Source organism: Falco naumanni, chromosome 6, assembly GCF_017639655.2.
Source record: "Falco naumanni isolate bFalNau1 chromosome 6, bFalNau1.pat, whole genome shotgun sequence".
Classification (NCBI taxonomy): Eukaryota; Metazoa; Chordata; class Aves; order Falconiformes; family Falconidae; genus Falco; species Falco naumanni.
Genome location: NC_054059.1, coordinates 69,399,702 through 69,423,598, shown reverse-complemented (window position 1 = coordinate 69,423,598; position 23,897 = coordinate 69,399,702). Strand labels below are relative to the sequence as shown.

Here is a 23,897-nt window from a genome sequence, read left to right as displayed (position 1 = left end):
CTTTTTGTCAGTGTAAACACATAAGTGATAAGCTTGGTGAAGTAATTAGAAAGTGACATTTTATAGTCTGTATATTACAGAAGATCAAAATAAATGTTCATAATTGTTCCTTTGGCCTTAAAAAAATTGATGAATCAAGCAAATTTAAGAAAAGTGGCCTATGCCTAGTAAAAAGCAAGGCTCAGGAAAAGTCACATAGCTGTTACAGGCAGTGTCACAACATAGTGTAGTAGCATTGGGAATCTTTAGGGTTGTTTTAACGTAATGATTATCATGGTTTAATTCTTATGTGGTCGAGAATGCTTTCTTAAATTATATAAGAACTTGACCTCTGACTTTTTTTTTCCCACTTTTCCTCAAAATTTAATCTTAATTACTTTTAATGTTTCCTTTGTTACTACAGCCTCTTTTGAGTTTAAATGTTGCATAGTTGGAAGCAAAGCTGAGGCATGGTCTGTGAGACCCAAGTGCTTTTAGAAGCCAGGAGAGAAGTTGGATGCTGCCATTAAAATAAAAATCCCCATTAACAGATCTGTAATTTTGCTTTTGTAGAAAACTGTCAGAATTTGCCTGGCACATTTTTGCTGTGCATTTTTACACTCTTGTCTTGTATCATGAGGTCTGCTTCCCTGTCCTCTGATCCTTGTTTATTCTGGCATTCATTCAACATCCTGATATTTTTCTAACCTTGTTGTCCAGTCTCACTGCTCATAAATTTGTCTTTCCTAACCAGTGCTTTAGGATAGAGCAGTAACACATTACAACAATGATTCCTTCTGTTTCCAGCCTCACATCTGTACATAGTGTTAGACTAACTTAGAGGCTTTGCCATGCTCCCTTTTGTGATCCCTGACATGCACCGTTATCTTCTAACGATCTGTAATCTGTGACCACTGAGTATGTCACTGACAATATCCTCTGAATGACATTGTGAGAGCTACCATTTTATGTACCAGGTAGATGAGTTTCTTGATTTGCTTAACCTTTTCATTTCCATCTTTCCTGTAAGTTTGTTCTCTTTTTTTATTCCAGTGAAATTCAAACGTTGCAAAGCATAGGCAGCTTTCCTACTGTTCTGCATTGTCTTCAGCATTACTGAGGGAACACAAGCATGATAAATCATGTCACCACAAGTTATCTTATACAGACATAATTTCTGGTTGATTTAAAGTTAGATTGGATTTCCAGACAGTGATTTCCAGTTAGATGAAACAATATGGTGAACTAACCCAGATAAAATGATACACTTCATTGGTGGAGTATATAAATTGATTAACCAGATTGATTTGTACACAGTGAAAGAAGATGGAAACATAATGTAAATTACAGCACCTGTCTCTGTCAGTATGAATGACAAAGTCATAACCACAAGCAGCAATATGTACATTTTGGAGTGTATTTTCTTTGCTTCAATTTCAGATGAGCTTCTGATGCTTCTGATTGTTCCAGCTTGTATATTTTAGCCACATGAGTCTGCAGAGTAGTTTTCCAAACACAGAGGAAAACCATTTGTGGTTTTGTTTTCATGAATAAAATGTTGGTTTTTTATTTTCAGATAAAACATTCTCTGTTGTGCATAAAACAAATTCAGTAGCCTGCACTATACACTTCAGAAAGGTTTGTACTGTCAATCTTTGTTTAGTATCTCCACCAGAGTTGATGGCAGTTATGTTTAAGGCTGACACTAAAAGATGAAATATTTCTTTAAAAGTGTGATTACACTAGTTCTCATGCTGTATTTCTGCATCTTATTTACTAAGCAAGATTTAACATTACTGAACATTTTCTGATACATCTTAAAATTAAAATATGATTAAACAGATTGGGCAAATTTAATGTAAAATGTCCAGTATTTGTAATACCTTCGGTTTATCCAGTGGTTATGATCTCTTAAACACTGTGTTTTACAAAGATGAGGGAAGGTAATATCTTTTTTTAAAGATGATGAGGTGAAAAGAAGGAAATGACTCCTCTGTAGCTGCACAGCATCACTTTGTGTCAAATCACTGTCTCCTTTGACTGAAACTACGGTCTCTCTCTTCCTATCACAAGAGTTCTTTGCATTCTGGGAAAATTAAAGCAGAAAAGACATATTCATTTTTAGGGCTTTTAGTAGTCAATTTCTGAATGGCAAGCTAGTATGAGTTATATTAGCTATCTCTTACCTAATATCTTTCTCTAGGTGTTTTTGCACTGTACCGTGGATAAAATGTTTGCTGCCTACTTCCTCACAATTATTTTCTCCATATACTGCCATCTGTAAGTGCTTTGATTACTTCAGAATGCCACGCTGTGCATTAGGTTCTCAGAATTGCTCAGGAGTAGATGTATGATTGAAATAAGGGTGAACATTTCAAATGTGCCAGAATCCAGATTCTCATATAACAGTCACCAACATTGATGAACTTGGCTACAATGAAATATTTAATAATTTTCCAGCTTCAAAGGACTTCATCTTAAAAAAAAAACAAACAACCAAAACAAAAACAAACAAAAAACCGAACCACATATAAGCAATAAAGAACAGGTAAACTACAGATATTGTGCATTTCTTGAGGATGTGTCCAGCTGTTTTGTTTTACACTGACAAGATGAGAGCTACAGATGAGATGAAAGGTACAGGCACTGTTAGAAGAATGCCCTGGTAAAACCTAACACATAGTAAAATATGCTAAGAGAGCAATGTTCAGACTGAGAAATTGTTTTCAGTCTTATAAGCAGATTATTATTTATGTTGCATCTAATATTTGTCTTTCAGAAATCCAAAATCTCCACTTACGACAAGATGTGGGCTTTCATGAGTAGCAGGAGGCAGTCAGTACTTGTCAAAAGTAATGAAGAAGGTATCCAGCGTGTGCTTACCTCTGATTATGCATTTTTAATGGAGTCGACAACCATTGAGTTTGTCACACAGCGGAACTGTAACCTAACACAGATTGGAGGCCTGATAGACTCAAAAGGTTATGGCGTTGGAACTCCCATGGGTAGGTGAAATGTCAACCATTTGTTCTCTGTTCATTAATCTTAGCTGCTGCAGTAGCATAGCTCCAATACACTTGCTTTCTCCACATTGCTAGCATTTTTTTCTTGTTCTTTTTTTCCCACCTGGGGGAAATGCAACATATTTTATAAACATTTATGGGTTTTATTGAATTTTCTAAACAAAAAGAAGTTACTTTATAAAAAATTCAAACATTTTCTTATGTTTCTTTTATGTGGTGCCTTCCATATGTTCAACAGTCAGAATTAAAAGTACTTTTCACAGTACTTTGTAAAAAAAATGTTTTTTAAAATGTTGATCTCTCTCTTTAGAGAATGAGTTGCTGATAGTACAAGGCTTGCATTAGCAAATAGAATTCTATACTGAGAAAGTTAATCACTGAGATTCTTAAAAGAGGAGGAAAGATTCCATAACATCCCATCTATAATCCACAGACAAAAGAAATACTGCATTCACCTTGTGGAATATGGTTTTGCAGAGTAATTCCGATCCTATATGTTTTCCAGGTCAGGTGTTCTTCATTAGGTGCAAAAATTTAGTTGCAAGGTTAGAAGCCAACTACAGTCATTAGTTTGGCTGTTAGAATCTGCAGGATGGGATTCAGCAAGCACTGAGGTGCTGAGTTCCCATTGACTGCAGTGATTTTTGAAGGACCTGAGCTAAGGATCTGGCTTTAGATTTCAGAAGAGATTGGAATAGGAAATGGTGTGACATAAAGACTCTGTCAGTACTGCACAATGATCCTATTTAATATTATAAGATTGTTCTGCTGACTTCTTTGCAAGACCAATATTTATTCTAACTTTATTTTTAAGAAGAATTTATCATTTTGTAATTTATGTTAATATGTTTTATGTTTTTCTCAAATAAGTCTTACATCTGGTACTGATTTTATCTGTGTTGATAGTATACACAAAATCATTGTGTTGGGAAAGTTGAGTCCAGTACTTTAAATCAAGGACATATTAAGGAGGGTTAAGAAATGAACTTTGCTGGAATATCTTGGATAAAGAGGTATCTAGTAGTATCAGATACAGGTTTCCCTCCACGTTGCAGCTATTTACTGCAACTTTAATACCATCTTTATAATTTTCATTATTTTAATAATTCACTATGAAATGGACATCTGCAGAAATTATGATTCTGTTCATTCTGTCTTTGAATTGTTAGTCATTAAGAATCTAATTTTATTTCATATACCAATTTTTCCACCTGTTCTATTGTGGCTTCTTATATTGCTGAATATGTTCTGTACACCTGTAAGTGCCAGAAGGGATTGGACTTCAGTCCTGCTGCACTTTTTGGCTTCTGATATTTTCTGATATATAAACATTTTGTTATTTTGAGGGTGAAACACCTCGAAGGTTTACTAAGGGAAAAATGAAATCTTAGTGATAGTTTAGAATCCCTGAATAAGCTGCATGCAAACTTGTGAAGCATCTGAAGCACGCCCCAGAAATCTAAGCGTCCATGGAAGTGCCAAAGTGGTAGGAATGAGAGAGACCAGGCTATTTAACAAATCATTTTGATTATGTGTAAATCAGTGAAGCAGCATAAATGCCAGAGAAAACAGTGAAAAACAATGATAAAGCCAGAAACAGACTTCTAGAGTAAAAGTTTAGGGGAAGAAGTATTAGATGTAAAGAGCAAGTAAGTAAACTGTCTCTTGGCCTTTGTCCCCTACTTTATTTGTGAAGAACAGGCACCATGCATGCACTATTTTTTCATTAACTTTGTGTCATATCAATGACATTATTCAGCTCTTACTCATCTGCAAGATTCCAAGTAATAACAAATTGCCTGTGTCAAGAGAAATAATAGTGTTATACAAGGGGATCTATGAACTGACAATTGTCTTAAATCAAAATGAAAAAAAAAATAGAGGACATACCTGCAGGAATCAGAGATCACAAAGGAGGTAAAACAAGTTAAATCGGTGTTAAACTTCAGAAAACATGTTGAAGCAACATCTGAAAAAAGATGAGGCTGTCATAAAAGGAAATATAACAGGAACTAAGTGAAAAGGAAGGTACTTAAAAGTAAGGTTTTCACAAAAGATATGAAGGCACCATAAAACAGCATCTAGAGCTTTCCCAGAACAGCCAAGAATAAGAGATTGATCTTGTGTTTGGGCAGTATTTATAAAATGCCATCCCGAGAACTAATATTTGTAAAAGTTTTGTATGTTGTGTATTAACTGCACAGTCTCAGAGGAAAGAGATCAGATAGCCTCTGCTAAAATAATGCATAGTTCACATATACATTTGAAAGGAAACCTTGCGAAGAAGCATGTCTATAGTGCCCATCAGAATAGTTTTTGTTAAATATATTGCTTTATTTGAGCTAAAAAATCTTACAGAGCAGTGGATAATACAAAATAAACTCATGCATTATGGGTAATCTCATTTCTACAGGGAAAAAAAATTTTGGAGCCTTTAAAAGAGCATGGTTAAATCTACAGAAGTAGATTTCATCTTTATTTAATGATTATGGAAGAAGTTTATGGACATGCAATTGAGCACTATCTTTTTAGAGTTAATAATCCTAAAACTAACTTGTCAAGTGCTCGGAAAACTACAGTGTAATGGTGTCATAAATAAAGTGCATGTTACTGCTTGTGCCTGTTTGGGAGGTACATCTCTGAGCAGAACAATACAGAACTATCTGATTAGATGCATGGTATCTGAAAGATGTAGACCTCGTCTCCCCAACTTTGGAAAAATATCCAGTTAATCTCCTGGAATAGTGGTTTGAAGTTGCATATATATTTGCACATAAGATTAAATTTGTAGAATACAGTTGATACAGGCCTTATGTTGAATACATTAGAATGGCTATTGTTACTTTTTGAGAACAGCATCAAAGGAAGCAGGTGCAACATATCTTGTTCCTCTTGAAGGCTAATAGAATAATAGTGAAGAACATAATTTGCTTGAGTCTAAGTATCTGCAAGCAGAAGAACTAAAAGCTTTCCTAATAGAAAAATACGCTATCAGAGTAGTTTATGATAGGATAATAACTTGGAAAACACAACCACCTAAGTATAGTACTAGCTTAAAGTACTACAGTAAAAGCTCTTTGCTCACGACGTGGATTTTTAAATTTGGAGAAAGTAAGTTGCACAACATGAGGAGAAAAAACCTGGCAGGTCAGGCAGTCTATAGGTATCAATTAGTTCCAAACACACTGAAGAAGCAAAATCTGAGTTTACATGTTTATTTTAATCCTTCTAAAAGCATTAGTGAAGTAAACAAAATTTAGATAGCTAAAATGATTAAGGAAATTGGAAACAATGTACTTTTGGCACAAAGTAGGATCACTGTACACCTTTAAAATCAACAAAATACGCTGATGCTTCAAATAGGTGTGAAGCAGCATTTTCTGTGATATCTTTGCTGTTAGCTTTATTTAATATGTCACATATGACACCCACAGCACTGAAGAATAAACCAGAGATAGTGAATTTGCTAAGTTATACATGCAATGAATGATTCTCGTGATACATGTTTACAAAGTAAGATAACAGCTTTGTATACACTCCAATCCATTATCAGTCAGCCATCTCTGGTACTAGGCTAGAAAAAAATCATTTATAATTAAAAGAGAAGGGAAGAAAAGACCTGGGATGAGACGTTTGACAACGATTGGTACTTTGGAGCAGATAAGGGAGAACCTATTTGTAACTGGGGTTGTGTTTGTTTTGTTTGATTTTCCATCTTCGCAACTTTGTTTGTAGCTTTGTAACCAGGAGTGTAATGCTTTGTTAGAGCAAATTTGGTTTTGTACCTGCCAGTTTGAAGCTCCACATGCCAGGGGTTTGTGTTGGCTTTATTCTAGCATGTGCTTTGAGGAGGTATGTTACCAGTTCTGTGTTCTTTGTTAATGAATCTGGTATATAGGAAAACTTTTGTTAATACGCATAAAACTTGAAGTATGCTCTATAGTTTATTTCTAATTATAAATATATGAATACATGTCATGTACATTTATCTATTTGAAATACATATATGTTTCTTTCAGTGGTTGGAATTTGGCTTTCTTTGGGCATACACACATCATCCAGTGTTGATATGCAAGGGAGGAAGGAGGGGAGGGAAGGAGGGAAGAAGAAAGGGTGGGGGGGAAGGGGGAGAGAGGGAGACTGAAAACATGGAAAGGAAATGAATAAAAAAAGGTGGTGGGAGAAAGAGAGAATAAACTCTGTGGGCATGCAGAATAACTTCCACTTTTAATGACAGATCCTCTAAAGTGTTACTTATTACCTTCAGTAGTTTTAAAGGTCTTATTTTTCCATCATGTATGATAAAGGTGTTTAAAATTGGGTTTGTTCTTGAATAAATCTCAGTTGGGATAAATTTACTGTTCCAAAGGATTCCTAAATGTTTATGATACTTCCACATGCTTATGGTCCTCTTATCAAACATAAGTGTAACTTTTTCAAGGAAAAACAGTCTATCCAGAGTATACATTTCATGCCCTACCAAAACACATTTAATATGACTTTCTTGTGGTCAACATACTGTAAAACACAGTAATATCATGTGACAAATATTATTTACCATAATGAGTATTTATTAATATCATAGTTAAGGTTAAGTGAACCACATGAAAGGTTAGATATTTAGCTTCTATGCAGTTTGTATTAAGGCCTTAATGCTTCATCACTCTGGGGTGGTTTCAGGTTCTTATTTCTTTTCCAAACTCCTTTTTCTCTTCAGCATGGTAGACGGCAGACTACTTTCTATCTGGCTTGGGCACATTTTCTACTGAATTGCCCGTTGCTTCTGTGTTGAACCTGGATCGTATAAGTGGCTGACAAGTATATATATATATCCATTCCATATGAGCAGATCTACTGAGCATGCTTTCAGATGATCTGCACTTCTGTGGCAACTCAGGACTATCCTGGCATATGCCAGACAAACTGCATGTGTGGAGATACATGCAAAGTAATGCCTTTGACATTTTGAAAATGAAAAATGGTAGGTGGAAGTAATCCTACAAATTTGCATATATTTCTTCTAACTCTTAAACATAAAATAGAAAGTGGCGTTTGAGAGATATGGCGCATATAAGAAATTTGAGCTAGGTATTTCTCTACTGTTTCTCTGTGATTATTGAGCTGTGGAAAGTTACAGAATTAGATTAAGAGGGGTCTTTAGCTGTATAGCAGTGGTGTTCCTGTAATATATGATAATGATGAGGTAAAAAACAGTTTGAGAAAAAGGTGGAGTACATATTTTTAATCCTTTCTTCCTGTGCAGTTATTACAAGAAAATAAATTGTGCTATTAGTATTCTTAGTATCTCAGTTGCAAAACATACTGAGTTGAATCTGTTACATGACTCTCTTCACAGTTACTAGGTTGTTGACTTTTCCCTTGCTATGATCAAACTATGACTTTTTCTACTACAGCATATTACTATTTGTATCTTTAATCTTTCTATACTGAGGAACTATCGAGATGCCCTGAAAAATGCTGGAAAGTGTTTGAGGCTCAGATCTTAAATATTTAACTGTTAACTAAAAAATTGTTTAAAAAAGAGATGTGCATTCCCCCAAATATAAAGAGACTCTTCACTGTACATGGGGATAAAATCCAGTTCTCAGGATATGAATAAAATTAAACAATGTATTTTGGGATCAACATACCAAGTGGATAAAGCTACCAATACTTCATTGCCAAACTAAGTCTTACAGAACTACCCATTATACAAAGCTGCAATAACATGCAATAGTAACCCAGATTCAGGTATCAAAATTTATTCATGTAAGTACATAAACTATATCTACACACTGTATATTTATATAGTCACAGTAGAAAGCTGGCAGCTGCTGTGATACAAACAAGTCATATGTCTCATGTCAGATAGGAAAGTATATGAATAAAATAAACAGCCTTCCAGCAGAAATGCATTGGCTGCAGACCTCAGATATCAGTATGTTCTCTTAAGCTCAAAGGATGAAACAAAACTTCAAGTTTCTCATGTTCTGTTGATTCAGATGTGTCATTTTTAGTGAGGTTCTCTTTTCTGTAGATAATGAAATATCAAATTAAATGTCTTTGTTTACAAAATTTTTTATCTCTTAGAATTGTTCTTAAGGATTCTCAAAATTTTACCCACTCACCTATGACTTCCAAAAAGTCTATTTGGCCAGCTAATGTAATGAGCAGATCACTAGCATGTGGAAACTTATTTATATACTTTTGCACCTTTTTTTTTTTTTTTCAATTAGGCATTCAAATCTTCTATTTTTGGCAAATCAGACCCAAGAGTGGCGTTGGCTTTTGTGGGTTTTTTTTGTTTGTTTGTTTTTTTCTTTTGTGAATTTCAGTCAGATGTGTAGCATGTAATTAAAATGTTGTTTGGAGTATGCACATTTCGAAGACAGTAGTATTCATATAATTTCATCAAACATAGAATCTAGAAAGAGTATTTCACACTCCACTCAAATTAAAGATTTCACTGCAGAAAAAAATGGTTTCAGGCAATAATTTATGATCTGCTTTTTCATATCTTCTCTAGGAATATGACTTCATGAATTATTTATATTTATCTAAACCATTAAAAAATTCAGTGCAATCGTGTTCTTCCTATGCCAGTGATAGGCTGCTGGATTCAAATAGTATTTAAACAAATAGTTTAATCAGGAAATGTATAACACTTAATTGTTCTGTTGTATCTAATAACACTATAGGTTCAGCTGATTTATATTACCTATTCTGTCTCCAGGGAGTGATCTAGAAAAAATGTACACAATAATTTTTTTATTTTATAATATTGAAATTTTTTAGCTGACCTGTGTTCTTAATGCAAGTATTTTACAAAATATTTCATTATCTGTCATTTTTATTAAGTGCATGTTTCCAAATATAGACAATTTTAGATGAAGGCACAGTGGAGTATATGAATTACTTAAGAACAAAAGCTTTTAATAGATGCTTGTAATTTCAAAGATTAAAACTTAATGTAGTAAAAATACAGAAAAATAAATTACTTTTATTTCCTAAATAGGCAATAGAAAGTGAAAAAGATATAATGAAGATAGTCTCACAATAGTCTTAACTCTTCTCTTAGATTTCATTCAACCTCCTCCTTTTCTGCATTTATCATTCCAGACAGAGTTTTGCAGCCTGGTTTTGTAGTAGCTTAGTTTTGGAGCTTGCTTGTGAAATAAAAAGTAGATAAAATCGGTGTAAACACCTTGTAAGTGTAAGAATAACACTTCATCATCCTACAGATGTGTAGGATATTGCATCCTATGTTTTGTGTAGCTTTTAAAGGACCAAAGCCTCTAATTCTACTGCTACATGTCTGAATTAACTTGTTTTTTTGTTAAGCAGTTTCTACACTTAGAACATGAACTACATGCAAATTAGTAATTTAAACAAATGTCCTGAATGTTTTCTAGTAAAGAAAATTAATGTGTTATTACATATTTAGAACATAGTGGTGCTAGAATTTTTTCCTGCTCTAGGTGCTACCTATAACTGTAGTAAAATGAAGTCCAGTTTAACAGAGATTAAAGTATGAACAGAAAGCCTTCTGTTTTCCAGAAATTACTTAAAGATGAACGTCAAAACTAAAGGTACAGTTGTCTGTAGTTAGACTTAATAGCCACCACCAAAGTAAGGGGCAGGATATTCTTTAAGGTCTGATTAAATGATAATGTATAGTATAGCTATCCTGCAATTATAGATTCTTCTTAAGGGGGTAGGATTATGATACAGATGAGTATCACAATGATAATGAGTTCTGGCCCCCATGATTTAAGAATAATGTTAAGGTACTTGAATGGGCCCAGAGGAGGGCCACAAAGCTGGTTAAATAGCTGGAAGGAATGTGCTGTGAGTAGTGCCTGAAGCACTTGTAGTAGTAGTGCCTGATGGTTTGGCTAGTTTGGCTAGTTTGGAGAAGAGGAGCCTGAAGAGTGACCTCAGTGCCCTCTACAGCCTCTGGAGGGGATGTGGAGAGGGGGGTGCTGAGCTCTTCTCCCTGGTATCCAGTGACACTACCTGTGGGAATGGCTCAAAGCTTTGTCAGGGGAGGTTCACACTTGTCATCAGGAAGCATTTCTTTACTGAGAGGGTGGTGAAACACTGAAACAGGTTCTCTAGGGAGGTGGTTGATGCCCTTAATAGCATGCTTTAACTTTTATTCAGCCCTGAATTGGTCAGGCAGTTGAACAAGATGATTGTCGTAGGTCCCTTCTGTCATGTTAAGAAGGGGGGCTTCCTTGAGCTCTCTATACTTGATCAGCCTGTCAGTTTCCCAAGAAAGACAAGACCCTTGCATCCAACCAGCCTGCCCGCTACCTGCGTTCTGACAGCCTGGTGTATCGGGGGGTGATTCGACCAACTTATTCAGGGACCCCAGCTGACAGCATCATCAAGTCAAATCCCCTATAACAACAACTTACATCTCTGGAGACATACAAAATGAACTTCAGCTGAAGATTGTTATTCTACAAAATACAATTTAGTGACAGAATAAAGTTCAAAGACTGCCAGTAAACTGACTGCAAAGTAAGCTTAAAATAATACACTTAGTAATAGCTAGCATGACTTAGCCGTAGAATAAATTTCTTACCCAGTAGGTGTCCCTATGGGGGAGAAGACAGGTTCAGCTCATTGACTGATCCCAGAAGTTCTGATGCAGTCTTCTCTAACTTCTCCCCTCAGTTGTCCACTTTTTATACTTCATAGTACATTGCATAATCATTAACATACACAAGACTGGTTAAGTTTCTTGCTTCCAATGTAAATTAGTCAGCATCCTCAGACAGCACTACTGAAGTTCTTCACTAACTACATATTCTCTCCAAGCAGGGTTTTGCCCTCTTTTAGGAGGGCTATTTGGGTCAGAGGTTGTGACCTCCTGCTACTACAGTTACCTTTTTCCTACTTCCGATATATAGGGGGTTGCAACACTTTATCTCCATTGGCTAGAACTTCCTCGCTTGAATGCTTCTTTATTAGCTTCCATCCTTCCCAAGACTGAATGCCTTCCTTCCATTCATCAATTTTGACAACTTTAGAGAGTGGGTCAGCTTGTTCTAACTTTGTGAATCTAAATCAAGATGTGGTTATCTGGGAGTTTAGACAACCATTTCCCTCCTTTGGACTTATTTCAGCCCTGTACCTGTCCATTTCCTTTGCATTTAGGTGGAGCTTGAGTGACTCTAGACATATATATTTTTGTCATTGACTGGTAACACGTGACCAGTGAGGTGTGCTAGTACCTTGGAGGTGGATGACTTCAGGATGGAGGTGTGTGTTAGTATGACAATGAGATTATTTCATTTGAGGAAAGTAATTTTGCCACAGCGGTTGAATCAGCAGCAAACATCTTCTCATATATCCTTCATGTGACAACTGCTATGTAGCTTATCAGACTGTCAGCTTCCCATTCCTGCAGGGAGTACTATGGAGCCTAGCCATGGGGTCTCCACTCCATCCTCTGTTACCCCAATCAGCATGTGCTGAGATGGCAGGCTGTGTTGCTTAGGGAGCTGTGATAAAGTAGGTTCTGTGCCTGCCAACCATCCTGAAAGCAATAGCTGTATTTTACCCTAAAGAGCTTTCTGTAATACGATGGTTCTATTAGGTCCCAGTTTTCTCCAACACCCCCCCACCCCCGCAACCCAAGTAATTTTCCCACACCATCCAAATGAAATAGTCTATTCTAGTGTACTGTATTCTAGTACTTGGATGCCATTGTTTATTAAGTTGTGGGGTTTTTTTCTTCTTCTATTTCTGCTTCTTCATGTTCTTTGTCGTTTTTATTTTTTCTTTTCTGTTTTCTTTTTCCTTCTCTTTTTTTATCTTTCTTGTTCTGTTTTTCTTTCTCATTTTCTTTTTCTTCTTTTCCTTTTCTTTATTCTTCTTCTTTTTTCTTTTTCACTTTATGTCTTTTTTATCTTTCTCTATTTTTGCTCTTATTCTTAGTGAAGATTACAAGATTCTTCAAAAGACTTGGTTTGGAATGTTTTATTTTAATCACTGACTGCTTACATCTTACTTCAGTATTCCAAATATATTTTAGTGTAGGGAATGTAGTCACACCAATCACGTTATTTCAATTCTTGCCAATGTTCGGTTCTAATAGAGTTTTCATCTTCTTGGCTGGAAGATAAAGTTCTGTCTTGCCCTTCCAACTGCTTTACGAGAACAGGTTTGCAGGAAAAGACAGACTTTTTTCCCTAAAGAAGTGTTTGATGAGAGTCTTTGTCATGCTTGATGCTTCATTTCTTTGTGGTGCTCCTTATTGTTCCTGCAGAGGTGTACAAGAACACACAGATTTTCAGTCTGTTCCTCTATTTTTAATGTACATCTGTTAGAACCAACGAGTCTAGTGAAGATTTATTGATCTGAGTCTGGTCACTTATTTAAAAAACAAAAACAAACAACCAAAACTCAACAACCGAAAAACCCAAACCAAAAAAACCCAGGCATAGCATAGCATTTCTATTGATAACTTACCTGAGTAAGAAAGTAAGGCTGAATTTTCCGTGTTATTTTAAACTGGCATAGGGCTGCTGCATTTTGCAAAAACTGACAGCTATATGAACAGGGTTAATAACCTAAGCTGGTAGACACTGTTCATCTTTTTTCATAAAATTAATTTACTTTACATTTAACTGCATAGATGCTAATAAGGCTGGATGAGTGCTAGTCATAGTATGAAGGAAGCAGTGATAGGAGACAAACTGGGTTGTGGAAAAGGAAATGGAATTTCTGCCCAGTCAGCTGTTAGGCTGAATCTGACGACAATCCTGAGAGCCTCCCATGTTTTGTGACAGCTACAAAAAACTGCAATCTATCTCTCAGTGGCAGAAACAAAAGATTGTAACCTAACAGAAGTGAGTAGTTGCAGGGTAGGGGGGAGCTGTGAAAATGTTTTCAGTATTTAAAAAAAAACAACTTTCTTTTTCCATACCTCACTTTCATTCTATTTCAAACTTTGCAGAACTGAAGCAGTACAATTTTCATCCCCTTTCACATTGGTGCTTCATTTTTTTCTTTTTCTTGTCTTTTCTCCTGTAAGTCTAGGCTGAGATTCAAAGAACATTATGTTAGCAAGAGAGCTGCAATAAATGAAAATACTGGCTTGTATTAAATACCGGTGGTTTTTTTTTTTCTCTTTTTTTTTTTTTTTTTTTTTTAAATCTATTTAAAAATTAACTGTTTGGAGTTTATCAACATTCCTTACTCTCTGAATTTAATCTCTTACTGTACCTAGGGCTGCTTTCTGTGTTCTAACATCATTCTCTTTTCACACATCCACCAAATAAAAAGGTCATGTTTTGAAGAGCCGTGTTTTAAAAACTCTCCTTAAATCTCAGGCAAGACTGGAAAACAATGACATCAAGTACAATGACTGGCACTGAGCATGACTGGCACATTCCTTTCAATTAATTTGTACATTTGGCAGTCAGTGATCAATGCAGAACATAATTTTAGACATTCATTTCCAGGAGAAACAAGTCAGATTTAGTTTTTTGTTTTGGGATTTTGTTTTCTTTTTTATTGTTCCCATTATTTATTTTAAATATTGCACAATTTTCTAAAATCAGAATCACATGTTGCCTTATTTGAAGAAATACCAGAAAAAGAACATCGTAGGCCTCACAGCCTAGGATGCTTTGCTTCTACTTTTCCGTTAACTCAGTTGTGGCTGATACTGACTGGTAAACAAAAGGTCTATAATTTTACCCATCTATATTTTTAAATATATTTATGTAAAACCAACAAAGCCACAGGTATGAATTATGTGGGAACCTTTCAAAAAGCAAGTAGTTCTGAAATTAAAAGGAATAACAGGTAAATGATGTATTAATTTAGTCCCCAAATTTGTTATCAATACACTTGGTTAACATAACTGAAAACAAATCCTACATATCTGAAAATGCTGAAGAGTTCACAAGTTTAAAATTTGCATCAATGAAAATATATTCCTGGTTTTCCTCTGTAATGTACTAAACCTAACAGCCAACACTGGCTTTCAATGTAATCATTGTTGAGATTTTAGACTCTGCAAGTATGTACTGTTTATATTGTGGGGGACACTGAGGATATCTGAGCTGTCCTTTTCTATTACCTGTCGTAAAGTACTGTTTCTGGGGAAAAAATTCCATCTTACAGCCCAGCATTCTGTTTACTTAGAAAATATGCATATGTGTTTATGTATATAATAGGTAATCAGGTAAATTTGGATAATAAGTGTAATGAACACAGTGCAATTTTTGGGCTCTGAATTTCAGTACTAGAAGTATAAACATTGTCCACTGTCTATAGTTTTCAAAATCTAAAGCACTAAAAAAAAATAATAAAAATGTATTTTAAAATAGCTTGGTTTTATTGTTAGGACACCCTAGTTCTCTTGAAGCTACATATTACCTTCAGACCATACAAATTATGTTAAAATGATCATTTTTTTACCAGTCCTTGGAGATGAGACATATAAACGGATCTTTCTATAGGAATAAATAGGAAACCATGTACTAACACAGGTGGCTTTTTTCTTCTGCTTGCCTGCACTAAATCTGTAATCCTTCATATAATCTGAACTGTAATATTCATCACTTATACATGCATAAAAATGCTGAGCTTCAGTTCCTCTGTAACTAAAATAAATTAATACATTTGTCTTCATTAGTTGAGCATAATGCACAAAAAATAGGTGCAAATTATTTATTTTTATGTAGGTCAAACCATGTATTGAAACTAATTTGAGAATTTCAGCTGCTTGAGCAGTTAATTTATTGTTGCTGAAATTTAAGAAAGTGTAGCTAACATATTTGATGAAAGAAGTGGTTTTTATAGTTACCTCAGAAGTATAAGCATATTGAAGCACTGTCTGAGAGGAATGCTAAGAGACTGAGCTTTCGTATCAGTGAAGATATGCCAAACCACTTCATGTCTGGTAGGTGTTGTGAGCATACTATGCCTTAGAGAAATGGTTTCTGGTAGGAATTCATGGAACAGAAGTAACTGAAGCAAAGATATTATTAAGACTTCAATGCTTGTGTTGTAGTGCCTAGGACCATATGTATGTGTTGTATTGTCAAAGGCACATTTACAAATGTAAAATGTCTGTCCTGATATGTCACACCTAGTTAGAACAAACTAGCGCGTTGCATCCTGGCACATGGTGTTTTATTGAATTTTGGCATTCTTGATCTGAAAAAGCTGCAGCATCAGCTATTTATTTTGTCTGCCTTGCATTCCCCGGCTCAGTGTTCCTTTTTCACTGCCTATTAGAAGTGGGATCTCATTTCCCAGCAACTCATGCTCACTGAATAAGTATCACCCTCCACCCAGTGTTCTGTAGTTTAACTTCAATGCTTTAAGGTTCTTCTGAGGGACATGAAATAACAAAGCAAATTGACCACATTCTTTCTGAAGGTTGCAGAGGAGGCTGACAAAGCTGGGACTGTTCAGCCTGAAGAAAAAAGATCAGGGGGTATCTGTGCAATGCATGTAAGCACCTGAAGAGGGAAAATAATGAAGAGAGAATCAGACATTTTTCACTAGCATCCAGCAACTAGGAAGAGGCACGGGGCATGTACTGAAATAAAATAAATTCCATTTAAATGTGAGAGGAGAAAAACAAACACACAAAAAACCTTCTTTACAGTAAGGGTGGTCAAACGCTACAACAGGTTGCCCAGAGATTTAGAGTCCCATCCTTGGAGATATTCAGAACCCAGCTGGGCAACATGCCCTGAGTAATATGCTGTAGCATAAGCAGGTGGGGTGGACTAGATCATCTTCAGAGGACTCTTCCAAAGTTCTACCTTCCATCGTACTGAAATACAACAGTTTTGTGACAATAGTACTTCGGACTTCAAGATCCTTCTCTTTGAATAGTGACTTGTATTTGCATCCAAAAGGGTTAAACAGAAGCTATTGGCTGTCTTTTGGTTTGAACCTGCCTAGTTTCATTTGCTGCACCCAAATGATACCCTTGTAATGGAAAAAAAAAATATATCAAGTACTCAAAGCTCTTAATGAATCTGATTTCTTGCTATTTCATCCAGCCCCACTGTTGAGGACAGAATTTTCTAAGCTGGCTAGGATAAATGAAAAAACTAGCACCATGATTTTGATTTTGCCATGGTGCTTTATAGACAAATGGCACAGTGAGTGAAACACTGAAATCCAGTGTCTGTAAGCAGTCCTCGAATAGTCAAACTTCTTGAATTCTCACTGTATATATGACGCACACAGCTGATGCCTCCTCCTCCCAAAGACCAACTGAGGACTACCTTGATTCTGTAATCACTTTAACCATGTAAATCAAATTGGGGAACAGAAATCTGCACCTCAAGGCATCAGCTTCTCTTATTTATCAGAGGGATTTGAAAATATGGAGCACCACTTAATAGAAGAGTAGCAGCTGAAACTTCTTATCATCACCTATAAATACAATGTTAGACTTCGTAGGAATTCTACAGCTTCAAAGGTCTCTATTTTTGTTTTTAATAACTTAAATGCAGATTGCCCAGATTTAAGATGTCATTGCAGTTAGATGTACCCAAGGCCACTTCACACGTCACCCACGATGAAACAGCTATTGGCAAAACACTGACATTCATTGTTTTCAGAATTTGCTTTATAGCTTGGCACGGTGTTAGGGTGTTCTGCAAAAGCATGAACTGGGTTTTCAGGTCTGGATACTTTTATTACAACCTTACACTTTTCTGGTCTTTCAACATACTCTTGTCTGCCTGCCTGAAATCTTCATGTACAGCAGAACTTCATGTAGCATTTCATTAGACTTCCTTAATTCAGGCGGGTAGTGTTAAACAAATATTTCCCACAAAGGAGGCTGTAATTGCAAACCATTCATATTTGAGTGATACAGGTTTGCAATAAGAATTTTTAAAAAATAAATAAAAGCATTGTATAAATATGAAATACTTCTAGCTATGGTAAAAATAATATCACTGATTTTCTCAGTACAGGTTTCAACAAAGATATCTCCTATTCTGCAGCTGCACAGTTCAACAGGGTTAGAGAGATAACAATGTATTATGATTATGATCTTTTCAAACTGTCTATGATGTTACAATGCATGAGGAGTCTACAAAAATGTTACTAACTTTTGTTTGTTTGGATTCAGTATTTAAACTAAGAGCCATGCTTTAGAGCTGTTTACGATGATAGTTTGAAGAGGGGCTGAGAAAACTAAACTGCACTAAAAAAAAAGAAAAAAGAAAAAATGGAATAGAATACCTATGTCTAATATGATAATGTAATAATGATCTGAGTGTTTAAAATAGTTTAAAAAAGGCCTTCATTCTGTTCAAGTTGTCTTGTTACTGCAAAAATAGATAAAAATGGTGTATGTTAGCTATCAAACCTGTTATTGTATCTTATTGAAATTATTAATTATAAGCAACCATTATACATGCAATTTTTTTGTAGTTTACTCACTGTGGAGGATAGGTAAGTTTTAAGCTAGTTACAAATTAATATATTCAAGGATGTTCCCTTCTCAATCCTAAAACCATAAGTGCTTATGAACACAAGAATTCATGAATGGCTATTGTAATCCTAAATATCCTATGTATTCATCTAATTTTGATATCAGTTATGTTGCATACCTTTAGGTGGACAATTATGAGCAATTTAATATGAAATAAATCTCAGCTACATGATTTCTTTTGGTTACATTTTGGCTTTATAAATCTTTGTGAACTTTTTAATGATGATTCTGTAAAGAAAATACAAGAAATTAGCATGAGTTGAGAATGGTTATGACAGGGAAGAAGTGAAAACAGTAAGAGAACACACCACTCATGAAAGGGTTTTGATTAGTTTGACATAGAATACTGATTTAAAATGTTTCCTGCCTCTTACCAGCAACTTGTCTTTTCCAAGCCATACATGTAGCTCAAAAGTGAAAATATGTATGTATGTAAAAAGGAATAGTGAACAGCTTTGTTTGATATTCTATTTTGAATGTTTGCAGTTTTAGTTATAGGTGGGGTAGCTTAGACTGCTGTAAACATCTACTGAGGACCTTCCATTGTAGTAACTGCAACTTAATGAATATTTAATATTTACAATATGTCTAATATTATTATATCATAATCTTAACATAGCATGAAATATCAGGGTTAATGATCAAAATCAGGAAACACTGATTTTGTTTCATCAGAAACATTAACCTATCCTGATAAATATTTTGTCTTGATACATCCTTTGGAAAAAAACAGTAAAATTGAAAGTTATGTATTTAGTCAGAAAGAGGAGAAGGGGAAATCTAATGTATATGCAACACAGCTAAATTAAAGTTGCAAGTATTCCTTATATTAGATTTGCGACTTTATTATTTATTCCCAATATTGTCCACAACGTGTGGGGTATTTAAAGAACTTTGAAAATGGCTTCTTTATGTCCAGAAGTCTGAAAGTCAATAAGCTAGAAGTCCATAAAGGGGCAAAAGAACAGCTAGTAGAGGAGCAAGAAGTATACCTTTCATTAATCTTTAAATTAATCTCATATATTAATGCATTAATAATAAATTAATAGGAAATGTATATAAATGTTCTCGATCTCTTGTGGTGTGAAAATCTTGGTTTTGACAGTCCAAGAGCTGGATAACAATTATATAAATTTCCTATTAATTTATGATTTCTACATTAAAAAAGATCTATGACCACTCAGAGTTTATTAATATAGCAGTTGTTTTCAGTATACTTGAGAAGTGTGTTTAAATTCTGTGTCTGGAATACTTTGCTATTAATTCATATTAATAATTTAGAGTACTTTAGAGATGAGAACGCTGTAATATCTGATCATTTCATAAATATAAACCAACAAATTTGCTGTGAGGCACAGAGCTAGGAAACAGGAAAAAGTTATTCAGTTAACATCAGAAAGAAAGCCTGTTATGAAAGCTACGTTTAAATATACATTCATCTCCTGCTGTAATGCAATGATCTCAGGTTGGTTCTATACTCTTAAAATAGCTACCCAATTGCTACTTCTTATGGAAGTAGCTAATTTTGCTGGTGAGAACATCTTTTCATCAGTGGCGCTTTTTATTTGTTTGTTTGTTTGTTTATTTATTTATTTAATGAATTGGTGAACTGTGCTTACCTACTTGGAGTTAAACTGAGATCCATATTTTGGGATAAAGGAGGATCTGTTCCTGTGTCAAGTCTGCAGGAACTGTCACCTTTTCTTTTGATTTATTGCTCTTCTCTTCACTGTGGGGTGTTGCTTCCTTCCTATGACTGCCTAAGAATTTTAATCCCCAACTATGGCAATGGCATTACTCCATGACCTGGGAAGAGTCTTCAGTGATCTTTTCTTACGTGAAAATGAACTGACTTTGAGACAGGGACTGGGAGCTGATAGAATCCTTTTTTCTTCATGTGTTGCTTGGAGACTTTTGAATGCACAGATAAGAACTAACTAAGCTATGTTGATCCTTCTCTCTGTCACTTCCCTCCCATCCCAATTAGAGAGGGTTAACAGAGTTAGGAAGCAGATGTGGCTGTGACTTTTAAAATAAAAGCATTTCTGTAGTGCTAAAGTAAGTGCTTCTCCTATATCCAGTGCCTCTGAGCTGTTTATTCCTTTTCTACGGCATCTCATAACTGTGGCTGTCAGTCTTTGACTATGCTACAGATTCCTGGAAGGTGTTTCAGGCCCTGTGATGCATGAGGCTGTAGGAAGTAGTTTTTCCATGGTTCCTCATAGTCTAATCATCTACTCCATAATCATGTGTAAATGAAATTCCTTCCATCTTCTTTCAGTCATGCCTATCACTGCAGGATGCAGACACTTAAGAGAAACTGAAGTCCACATACTGTATCATGTTATCCCCTGGCCAGGAATGTCTATTCCAAAGGCCTAAATTTTGTCTTGTAAAAAAAAGAGGAAAGCTTCATCATAGTAACTGATGGACAGAGATAACAGAACAATGCAACAAACAAAACTTTCAAATATGATTTAACTCAACATGCAAACAGTTTGGTGGCAGAAAATTTAGTCTGTGATTCTTTATGGGGTTAAGTACAGAGAAATGTCAATATGCCAAGACTTAAATGATTCCACCTGTCCCCTATAGTATAAATGGTATTAGCTAGCATTCGTAAAGAGATTTCAGATACGCCTAGACTGGAGTGAGACTGTGACTGCAGCTTGTGTATATGTACCCAAGCTATCTTTAGGACAGATAGATCAATCTGGTGTAACCTTAATGGAAATGGGCTCATGCTGGAAAAAAACAACAACCAACCTCAAAACCAAAAAAACCAAAACTCCTCCATCTTCCTGCTGCTTCCTATCAACTGATAAAACTAGAACTTGAATTGGTTGCTTTGTTCAATGTAAAGTATTCACATACAGCTTCAACACCTAGATATTAAAGGAGTATCTTTCCTGTTAAATGGGGCTTTCTCCTTCCAATACTTAAAGTACTAGAAGAAATTCTTGATTATCTAAGTTTTATACCTAGGTTCTGAATATGATAGTGTATTCCTAACTAGCTTTCTTTTTTCCTTAGGCCAAGTACACAGACTATGAAGTAATGTTGCAAGATAAGTAGAACAGTATTGGGAGGTTTTAATAACAAAAGAAAAAGGACAGGAACAAAAGACACTATCACTGGTGTAGGAGAATTCGGAATGGATTTTTCCATCTAGCAAATAAAAAGTACCATGTAACTATGCACCATAGGCACCAGCTTTCAAAATACCAGACAATTTGTAATGATTTCTTTTGGTAAAATGCACCTGAAATGACAAAACAAAAATGTTCCTTATCTGACATTTTCTTAATGAAGGAGTTAGCAGAATGCTGCTATTCCTTTTTATTTACCTAGGGTCAAATTCAGTTCTACAGGTCCCAATATGCTCCAACTACTGTAGTATTTGATAGAATGAATAAAACAGATTAAGAGAAACCAAGCAGGAGATTTTACTAAATTATAATCAGGTAGGAAACATTTTAAGCCGGATTTCAACATATCAATCTATGTGCAGTGACATCCTGATAGGAAAAGCTTATGTGTTCATAATTTATGATTAAACGTATCATGTGCATAATTTTTTATATACTCAGACTTTGGGGCAGAAACCATATATATGTATAACTTCTGCAATATTTCTGAGACTTTGTTATCCTAATTTTGTACAGGTGCTTCACTAGACAATAGAATTTAATGCAAATTTTAATTTTTATTTCAAATTTTCATAAGCAGGTAACTGCAAATGTAAATTATTGTATCCTTTATTGGGTTTGCTCATAGGAAGGCACTAAGGTCTCTATAAACCTATAACAGAGGGTCTTAAAATTCTTCTGGCAGCAATTATAATTCCTGCAAACAGCAGCTAGAGTGGCACCAGCAAATAATGTATAGATTATATTCTGTATGCCCTCCAGTCACAGTTTGTCACGAGAATAGCTTGCTCGTCAGCTGATAAAGAAGTAAAAGCAGTAGGAACAAGGAAAAGGGAAAGAAAAAAAAGTGAGAAATTTCTGCACAAAGCCACCAAACTTTTCCCTTTCTCTGTACTCAGTTGAAGATTATATACTCATCTTTCCCATGATTTTGGGATGGAGTTTTAAATATCACCGTGTCTGTCCCTTTCCAGTCTTCCCCCCATGCACAGACTGGTAAGAATTTTTTTATTTTTTTCTCAGTGGCTTGTTTTTCACATGGCAGAATCTTAATCTCTCTTTTTTTCTTCTTTTTTCCTTTCTTCCACTTCTGCTTTAATTTTATTCATGCCATATTTATTTTGTGAATGCATTCATATACATTGTCTGGGAGTCTAAACATTTTGGTGTTTGCTTTATTTTTTTCTCTCTAACAGTAAATTATCTTAAATTAAATACTTCTGATTTTAAAAACATTTAAAAAACCAGGACATGGCCTTCTTCCAATACCTCATGGAAGGGCTTAGTTTGTCTTTCAATCATGTGACATAAGTGATAGGGAAAATTACCCAAAAATGCCAAAAATCTTCTATGTTCAGTTGTTGAAATTTTTCATTTCTACAAGAAAAATAATCTTAACATCCAAAGTGTAATCCGGATGCCTTGTCCATCTTCTGTATTTATTTTCTCTTCTGTATGTATGCTACTTTTGTTATCCACAGATCATATCATGATACTTTTAGCCACTTCAGGTGCTGTTAGGTATATTTTTCATTGCTGGGACTTGCAGTCCAGCTTGTATCAGGAAAAGATCAGGAGCAAATAAAAACTTAGGAAATTATACTGTTGCTATGCTTCTTTTGTTCACTCAGTAACTACTTGAATCAATATAAACAGCATTAAAATGATTTTTTCCCAAATATATTATTAAATATACTCATTATTTCTTGCAAAATGTGGATCAATTAATTTCAAACATTTTAAGTCATTCAGAAGTAGAACTACAGCATTGAATGCTAGCTTTATCATGGTTATACAATTTTAAATTCTTAATTTAAAAGCAGCAGTATGCAATGCTAGTCATCCCACACTACTTGTGTGATTACTTGTGAGATTACACTTTTAAGATAAGATAATAAGGTATAAGAAATACAAATACTGCAGTAGGAACACCAAAGGCCCTGTAATCTGTTCACTCCATAACTATTTGTGCAAAATTCTGCAAATCACCAACAGTGATACAAATACTGTTGAACTGAATCACTATTAATTGCACGCTACTAATGCAATCCCAATAAACTTGAGTCGTAGACAGGAGTAGTTCATGCTTTATGGTTTCTGTCTATGAATTCCTCAGTTGATTAATTTTTTAAGTACTTCAAATGGACTACAACTGTATGTGTACAAATCTGGTCCCTAGAATATATAAACAATACAAGAAGAATAGTTGGTGGTACTGCCTATATGTAGACCAACAGAAGTGTGGAAACTGAA

The 23,897-nt window shown here is 35.0% G+C and overlaps 1 protein-coding gene across 2 annotated transcripts in view; it reads left to right on the top strand.

The window, feature by feature from the left end:
- GRIK2 (glutamate ionotropic receptor kainate type subunit 2) overlaps positions 1 to 23,897 on the top strand; it is a 409,634-nt gene that overhangs the window by 367,227 nt on the left and 18,510 nt on the right. For both annotated transcript variants that reach the window (XM_040599269.1, XM_040599270.1), the window contains exon 14: positions 2,759 to 2,984. In XM_040599269.1, coding sequence (XP_040455203.1) covers positions 2,759 to 2,984 — 226 coding nt within the window. The remainder of the gene's footprint in view (positions 1 to 2,758; positions 2,985 to 23,897) is intronic.